The sequence below is a fragment of the Orbicella faveolata genome, unplaced genomic scaffold, assembly GCF_042242905.1.
Source record: "Orbicella faveolata isolate gen_17 unplaced genomic scaffold, um_ofav_v1 contig_24, whole genome shotgun sequence".
NCBI lineage: Eukaryota > Metazoa > Cnidaria > Anthozoa > Scleractinia > Merulinidae > Orbicella > Orbicella faveolata.
Window position 1 is genome coordinate 34,628,846 of NW_028301552.1, and position 8,655 is coordinate 34,637,500.

General features: G+C 40.6%; 2 protein-coding genes across 3 annotated transcripts in view; one reads left to right on the forward strand and one right to left on the reverse strand.

The window, feature by feature from the left end:
* The first annotated feature begins 172 nt into the window (after nucleotides 1–172).
* Nucleotides 173–7,534, forward strand: LOC110056832 (short-chain dehydrogenase/reductase family 9C member 7-like). The gene is made up of 3 exons (XM_089291416.1): nucleotides 173–578; nucleotides 4,608–5,030; nucleotides 6,199–7,534. The coding sequence occupies exons 1-3, from the start codon at nucleotides 227–229 to the stop codon at nucleotides 6,396–6,398; spliced, it is 975 nt and encodes a 324-aa protein (XP_089147542.1). The 5' UTR covers nucleotides 173–226; the 3' UTR covers nucleotides 6,399–7,534.
* A 106-nt stretch (nucleotides 7,535–7,640) lies between these two features.
* The window catches only part of LOC110056677 (UPF0696 protein C11orf68 homolog), a 4,019-nt gene continuing 3,004 nt past the window's right edge, over nucleotides 7,641–8,655 (reverse strand). For both annotated transcript variants that reach the window (XM_089291418.1, XM_089291417.1), the window contains exon 3: nucleotides 7,641–8,303. In XM_089291418.1, coding sequence (XP_089147544.1) covers nucleotides 8,015–8,303 — 289 coding nt within the window. In that variant the 3' untranslated portion in view covers nucleotides 7,641–8,014. The remainder of the gene's footprint in view (nucleotides 8,304–8,655) is intronic.

The following is an 8,655-nucleotide window of genomic DNA, read 5'->3' on the forward strand; positions in this document are numbered from 1 at the left end:
TGACCTGCATTTGGGCAAGCCTGAAATGTCAGTCATCTCGCCGTCAGAATGGTGAGTGACATTTCAGGTTACATTTAGGCGAAGTCAGTGCACTCGTAGCCTCTTAAGGTTCGTCACGCGTTCCTTCTTCGTGGGGAAGGAACGCGTGACGAGCCTTAAGAGCATCTGCGTGGGAGGCTAGTGCACCCATCGAGTCACTCGAGTTAATCGACGGCCGTTATTCGTCATGTTCGGTGATATATTAGGCGTTCTTTTTTCCTTTCAAGGCGTCCTGTTACTCATTGTTCTTGTACTTACTTTGTACATTACCTGTAATTTGTTCTGCGATGTTCGTGTGGCGGATCTGGAGAAGAAAGCCGTTCTGATCACGGGATGTGACAGTGGATTCGGTTACGAGCTGGCGAAGAAGTTAGATGCTCTGGGTTTGCGAGTGTTTGCCGCCTGTCTCACCTCCGAAGGAGAAGCGAAGCTGACAAAGGAATGTTCACGTGAACTGAGGACATTCAAACTCGATGTTACTAAGGACGGTGATGTTCAGAAAGCCTTAGAAGTCGTGAAATCAGGCCTGCCTTCCCAAGGTACTGTAGTGCACTCTTTATTTTTCATAGAAATATTGTTTTTACGGCCGAGGCTGAATATTCTTATTTTTCTGCCGATTTTAGGCTGAAAATATTGTTGTGAATATCCTTAGGTTATACCCTATGACAAAATTGTTTTCGAATGTATTTGGTGTCTGGATGATGCTGAAGTAATTTTGGAGCCAGCCTGCAGGCATTATCACGCACATAACTTCTTGCAGAAATGTTTTTAGCATCGAACATACAGCTAGTGCTGTTTTTGTTGCTTTTTGGCTAGTTTTGCCGTTTAGCGAAAGGAAGAATTTTATACGGTTTAGTTAAAAACGTATAATTGTATTGTGCATGTATTTACCAATTTTTTACACGCTAAATATATTCTTTTCAAAATCTCAGCCTCGGGTTTATTCTAAAAATATTCTTAAAATTTCGCAAATTTCAGCCTCGATATTCTTATAAAGCACATTCTTAAAAAAAATAAACAAAGTAAATGAGTCGATTTAGGTTGTGACGTCGGTGTAGACAATTTAAGCAAGTGATTTTTACTTCTGAATGCCAATGGACAGATCAGTACATGGCGTTATCATTTGAAAATTTGGAGATTTGATTTGCGGATCTCTCGTGCGAATAATAAAATAATTGATTTTGTTTTTAAATGTGCTACCCCTGTTGCTCTTAGTTTGTTTTGGCGTAAATCTATTTAACCTTCGCCGCCTTCCGGTGATCTGAAACGAAATGAAGTCGCCAATAACTTATGTAGTGAACTACAGATAACCTTTAGGGATATTGTAGCGCATAGTGTTTAGTAGCCTTGTATAAGCGTGTAAGCTTTGCACCTTGTGGCTTTGAAACGAAATACCAATAATGTCTGTACTGTATTTCTTTGATTGTGAAACGAGGTGTAGATAACTTGGTGAATTATTGTTGCTGCGAATACAGGATTTGAAGCTGTTTTTATTGTTGTTGTTTTAACGGTGTTGTTTTGAAGCAAGTAAGTCTGTTCCTTAGAGAGTCAGATTGCGGTAGGCATTACGTATACTGAACGTTTTTGGTATCCTTGAACGAGAGTAGGTAATTTTGTGTTCGAATGAGCGAATACACATTACTCTTTTTTGTTTGTAACAGCTTTGCTTGCGCTTAGAACTATGCATCGGTGTTAATAAGCTGTCGGACTAATAAGCCGACAATAATGAATTCTTGTTTCTTGAAGCATTACTGCGCTTAGAGGAAAAATGCAGTAAACAGAGTAAAAGAGGCATAGCACAGTAAACCGCAAAACAAAATACAAGAACTGGACGGATACAACAAAAAACGGAAAAAGTAAAACTTGTATTTGATTAATTCTCTGAGTTTAAGGAACAGATCATCTAGCAGAACAATAGGAATACATTTCGCATATTTGCACTCGACCTTTTGAAAGGGCGTCTTGAAAACAAAGACTAAGACCCCTGAGACCCCAGCCCAAAACTTGAAAACAAAGACCCCCTATTTTTTTTACATTTTTTTTACATTTTTTTTTTTCTTTGTCAACGGCACTGATTGGAAAAGCTAAGCCATGAGCATGCAAGCAAGATAATTTACCCTTGTCTAGTGTTGAACTTTTTTCACGAGTTGACAAAACCATGCATGAAATTTCACGAAAATGTATAACCTTGTGGGTTTGTGTGCAGTTGAGTGTGATTCAGTTACCTTAATGTTACTTATTTTTGTGGGAACTTAATTTCCCGATTTTCTGAAAACATTTATGGATTAAAAAACGCGCAAAGATCCATTTGACTCATCTTCAAACTTAAGTAATAACCAAAAGTTATGAAGTACAGGCGAGATCGATGCCGGGTGTCGTGGTATTAAAAAAAGTTTAACAGACGTGTATTGTGACATAATTCCTCGGGAAGCGATTTATGATTTAGTCTGCCAAAGAGCCCAGGCAGGATCTGCTTTCCTGTATACTTTTGCTCGTGTATGGTGACGCACAGCACAGGCACCGGTTTCAAAATGTTTTACGCCAGGCTATGTATACTCCCCCTCGCAAAGTCTCACAGCTTCACAATGTCTGTGTAAAGGTGCAAGTTGAATCGACTCGTAAGGGTTACGAGTCGATTCAAATGAGCTTTTTAACAAATTGTGCCTTGAAAAGCAGAGTATTTTACTGTTTCAGTAAAGTTTGAACGCGCTGTAACAGTTAAAATCCAAGATGATCTACTGGTATTTTCAAATTCCCTCTCCTCCCACGTTCTTTAGGTCGGGTGGAAAGAAAAAGGAGAGAGTACTGGGGCGAGGGGGAGTATAGTACAGTTGTCACTTTGTCAACCTCCTGCTCTCCACTGGAGATTAAGAGCGGAGGGTGGTACATATTTTAAAACCCCACCCCTACCCCTCAGAAAAGACATTTTTGGGGGAAGTGACAAAAGGAAGAGAGAGTACAAACAGAAGATTTAAACTTTTAATTTAAACTGTTCCGATTATTGTACACATGAAAAATTACAAGAATGGCTTCCCCTTCCCCTCACCCAGGAAAAGGTGATTTTTCTGGGTGAGGGGGGGGGGGGGGGTCGATTTTCCTGGGGAACTGGGGAGAGGAGTAGCCCCCAAAAAATATGTAAAAAATGGGAGGTATTTGTTTTCAAGTTTTGGGGTCTTACGGGGGTTTTTGTTTTCAAGACACCCCTTTTGAAACTCAGTAAGAAGCCTAAAGGCTTTCACGCGGGATGCTTTGGTCGATGTACTAATGCCATCGACTTTGAATGGCTATCCACGTAGAAATAAATCCAAATGGAAATGCCAACATTTAGTTTTCAAGTTGTATTTTCTTCAACAAAAAGATAACAGAATGTGGTTCGCGATAAAATGTGTATACATATAAGTCTGGATTTATGAAAACAGTGTTAAAGAAATCAAGCGTTTTTTCGAAAGTAGACAATATAAAAATGAAAAGGAATGTCAGTCTTTTTTATCCTCCACTCTCTAATATCCTGCATTTCTTGCTCTCCTCTCTCTCTATTTTTTTTTTGTTTTCATCTCCTGGAGTGATTTTAAGGCCTTTTGGAGTTGTGAAATCAAAGTGCATATCTTGATTTTGATGCTAAGTCTTTAACACGTTTTTCATAAATCAGTCATACATATATATGCATACAAACATTGTCAACATTGTTACCGGTAATATAGATTTAGCCAAACCTAAAAAGCGGAGCTCCTGATTGCAATAACTAGCCATATTTTTTTCTTGGATCAGAAACTAAAAAAATGATAAACTTTGAGCATGTTATTGTTCAGCGTGTGGTTTTGCTATTTTTTCCAGTTTAATTTTACCAAACTATACCCAATAAGCATAACGAAGATAATTTGTAGAAATTACATACGCAATATAGCAGGGATTTTCCAAGAGACGATTGTAAAAGGAAAATGTCGGGAAAAAAAGCTAAGAAACAACACGCCAGGGGTTAATTAGTGCCAAAGTTTTGGCTCTGCAAGTACTCCTTCCTTCTCGTCTAGAGTAATAACCCGACTTGAAGCCTGCGATCCAATGGAAAAAACCAGTACCTGGTCAGAGGAAAACTTCAAGAAACCCTGAGCCCGCGAGATGGTCACGTGATACTGGTCAGCGGATAGCTTGTTTTGACAGCTGTCAATTACCCATAACATGGATGCCCAAAATCGAAGATGTAAGCTAGCTATGGTAACGGTGCTACTCTCTTATTTTTCAAGGTATTCACGTACGGACAGTCACGTGACAACCATTTTTTTTTTCAGATGGAGCCGTGCAGCAAAAGTAAAAGACCTACCGGTCGATTGTTGGGCGCATTGTCGCTCATGGAACTACCGTGATTCCGAAAAAAGAAAGCAAAACAAAAAAATCTACAATATTGTTACGTTTCGACTGTTACATCAGGCTTAACTACGTGAAATAACTATGACGGTTAGATTGACCATTTAAATAAACCAGGCATACATGAGAGTGAATGAGGCTGCCCGTCTTGATAATTAAATTAACTGCTCTAACTCAAACGATAATGTCGCATGATGTATTTGCAGGTTTGTGGGCAGTGGTAAACAACGCGGGAATTTCATATCCCGGAATGATTGAATGGCAGACTGTGGAAGAAATGAAAAGAGTTGTTGATGTTAACGTTTGGGGGATGGTATCTGTCACCAGAGCATTCCTGCCGCTGCTCAAAAGAACCAAGGGACGTGTTGTCAACATTGCTAGTTGCCTGGGACGAGTTGCCATCCGGGGAGCGGCAGCTTACTGCATCTCCAAGTTTAGTGTACAAGCATTTTCGGATACTTTGCGCCGTGAAATGCGGCATTTTGGAGTCACAGTTCACATAATCGAGCCTGGGTTTTTTAAAACGAACATAACAGATACTAAAACGACTGTCCAACGTATAGAAACATTGTGGGAAAACCTCGACGCCGACACCAAAGAAAGTTACGGGATAGAGTATTTTGAAAAAGGTAACAAAATATATTTGATCTTTATTTCTAGATGGTCTTTTTTGGATTCTCTTTGCATAGGAAAGAGACACCGTGGGGGGGGGGGGGGGGACCCCCAGACAAAAAGGACGGAAGTGCTTGTCATACCTTTTAGGAATTAAAAAAAGCAGTTTGAGTACCTTTTAGCTAGGGCGTTAAGCCTCAAAAAGGTCCAGAAGGGGAGCTTTTGCGGTCCCCTTTTGGGCAGTGAGCAGAAAAAATTATGATAGGAGACAGGGTTTTCAATTTGAAATAAAGTGGCAGGAGGAAATCGTAAAGTAGGCGGAGCACAATTGGGTCACGTTAAAGGCGGCAATGTGCGTGCAGGAAATCAAAAGAGTGCCACAATGGGCTACCCCGTCTGCAGGGGAGGGGTGGGGATGGAAGCTGGGCCTGGAAAATTTTGAAATCTGTGTGCTTTGAGGTGCGTTCTATTCATTTATTTCCTCGGAAAGATTACGTTGGTACCTCTTAGAGGTGAAAACAATTTTAACCCACGTCCACAAAAGAGGATCTTGGTACCTTTTAGGAGTTCTTTTCAATATTTGTGACGAGCACCCCCATCCTTTTTATGTGGGATTCCCTTCCCCTGGGAGAGACGTCGCTTTCCACCTCTCGAGCGACATCTGCTATTGCTGGGTTCCCTGTGAAGACATATTTAGGTTCGCGCATGCGTGGAGGTGGCCTCTTCGAACGGTGACCACGAGGCCACCGAGTTAAAACCTCAGTTATGTCAAGTTTACCTCGGTTTTTAGGTCAGATTTAGTTCAAGTTGTCAGTGTTTTTCTGAGAATTCTACCGTTGTAATATCGTGGCATCACCGTGAGTTGTTCTCGTGGCCTATCGTGAATTAAAAGTTCTGGTTAAAGTGAATTTGTCCGTGGTTTGTCGCCGTTCGCAGCCACAACACCAATCTAGATCCTGGAATCCCGGATCCCTCGTTCCCTGGGAAGGAGGTTGGAGTGACGTCTCAGATTTGACCCGAAAAAATTCCATACTGATGATGTCACTTCACAAAGATCCGTGTGACGACTCTGATTGGTTATTTCTCGGTTTTGGATTTTTCCTCAGAAATAACAACTCGTCACAGCCACTTCATGGATAAAATCAATCTGTGTGTAATTAATTGTCTTTTCCTTCACCATTTCAGTTAAGTTATCTTGTGAAACAAATTTCCCAAGGCTGAAGTCACCAAATATATACAAGGTTGTCAATGCCCTGGCTCATGCAGTGACCTCTACGCGACCTAAGCTGCGGTATGTCATAGGATGGGATCACAAGATTTTCTGGAGAACACTTTCATATCTACCATCTGAAACACAAGATAAAGTGTTGGGGCTGCTTTTATAGGTCCTATTGTGAGGATTTAAGTGTCATAAAGGAACATGAAACATTTGATGTTCCAGTTGTGCTCCATCACAAGGTGTTAATAGTTTGTAGACCATGAGTTAACCTGTTTAGGGCTGTCAATAAGGGCCGTAACCCGTAACACCTGGAAGTACGGCTGACTATTTTTGATGGACCCTTGATGTAATATATCAAACGCGAAAGACAGTGTTTGACCACATTTCCAAACACCGAAAAGAGAGTTGAAAATACGACGCGTAGCGGAGTAGTTTTGACGAACTTCGAGGTGTTTGGAAATGTGGTCAAACACTGTCTTGAGTGTTTGATATATCTTCTCAATCGAAACCAAAGCTAAGGAGAAAGCGGAGAAATAAAATCGTAAAAAGCTATGCTAATTAAGATCAGATATCTAAACACTGTCACGGTCGTGACTTCCTTTGTTTAACCATGATGAATTATTGATGAGTTTGAGTAGTTACGGGTGAACTGGCCTGTAGTTGAGACAATTCACCTGTAAAGTAAGAAGTTTGCTACGGGCGTGACGATTAAGGTTACAGGTGAATTAAAACTTAATGACAGCCCTGCTGTTATTATGTTCCCTTAGCGGATATATAAGTCATTATGAAACATGTAACGCTATCTACCATTTCATATCCAGCGCACGCTCGTGTAATTATGTTTCAATATATAGGATATAGAGCGAGAAAACAAACAACATGCAAACAAATAAAAAATATCGGCGGGCCGCGGTAATTTGGGGAGGAAGACCTGACAGAGAACGTGTAGGTGCGGCGCTTAAAACCCACACTCGGCTTTATCATTCCTTTTGTTTGTATGGCTGCAGTTTTGCCCTTTTTTCACCCCGTACCCAAATATTGGGTACATAAAGTTTACAAGCTGCTGCTTTGATACTTTCTGTCTATCAATGTATTACAGTGCAACCTTATTTTGGGTTTTAGCCCAAGAATAGTAAACCGCAGTTCAGTTTTTAGTGCTTTTGCTGTCGGAGGAGAAAAATAATAATAAAAATCATATTGTTGTGATTAGAATAGAAATTGCATGAGTAGCGGCGAAACGCAGAAAATGGCATATCAAAGCTGTATCAAGCTACTGCGCACACAAGTTAAAACTGGTTAAAATTGCTGTGTGTAATTGTGTAAGTAGATTAAATTGGTAGAGATCTGGAAAATTGCATGAGTGCCTGACCCGGGGCAGGAATCCCATATAAAAAAGATTTGGTAGGCGTTTTTCTTAGTTTGCAAAAAATCTCTCACAGATTTTTATTTTACTTTGCATGAATGTTAAATCAGAGCCAATTTCTTATTCCTGAAATTTTGAGGTGGGGTCATACGGAAATGTGATTTAACCTACTAGTGCCAAGTCTCTCCTTTAGGTACTCTGTCGCTCATTTTGGCCATTTGTTGACGTTTAATTGTTCAAGTTTCACATAGAATGGTAAAAGACTTAAGCAAACAGTAAATAGTGAAAGGTAAAACATCTTGGAATGTTTTTCAAAAGAGTTAGAAGTTGGGCTGTTACAATCCATGAAAACTGTAGTAAGCCAGCTTGAGATCAGAATCCATATTGGCGCTCCAAGGTACAAAAATAACTACTTTATTTTATGGGCGACTGGTATAGATTGTAGGTTTCAGTCCCCAGGGATTGTTGCGGTAAATTCCCAGCGTTGTGTGCACATCTGGCTTGTAACTCATAACAGAAGTAACTCCTACTTTTCTCAGACCTTTCTCAATAGCTCGTACTTGCTCTTCGTTCGTGAAATCTTCTGTGTAAACGCAAATGACATGTGTGTCCTCCTCGCGGTCACGTGGGCTGACTTTGGCAGCATGGCCAAGGCTTCCGCTGACCACAGCTGCCGCAACAGACTTCCATATTTCATCAATCTGAGCGCTATAATATTAGAAAAAGACAGATTGGAAATATGAATTATCTTTCGAGGCAACCTTCATTCTGTAAAAAATAGAGTTAAGTTTTAAAGTAATTTGTTTGCGCACTTTGTTTTTCTGAAAACGACTTTCTCTCGATAGGGGGCAGGGTCGAGGGAGGGAGCTTATGATCCCTCCGAAAATTCGGCTGGTACGATAGTGTGGTTTATTTATGCATGATCGCATGTGAAGATTCGATTAGGCCGCGCGCCGCCGGCATTGAATCAACGGAAGGCGGAAAAGTCACCGCCTTCGACCTTCCCAAGATCCTAAGCGCCCTTCTTCTGTTGAGCCCGATCACTCTGCTTAACAAATTC

What these genes read in the sequence shown, in the direction of transcription:
- LOC110056832 (XM_089291416.1), top strand. Translation starts at nt 227, where the DNA reads ATGTTCGGTGATATATTAGGCGTTCTTTTTTCCTTTCAAGGCGTCCTG. An exon ending in ATCAGGCCTGCCTTCCCAAG is followed by an intron (nt 579 to 4,607) that starts GTACTGTAGTGC and finishes ATGTATTTGCAG; the next exon opens with GTTTGTGGGCAGTGGTAAAC. An exon ending in GATAGAGTATTTTGAAAAAG is followed by an intron (nt 5,031 to 6,198) that starts GTAACAAAATAT and finishes TCACCATTTCAG; the next exon opens with TTAAGTTATCTTGTGAAACA.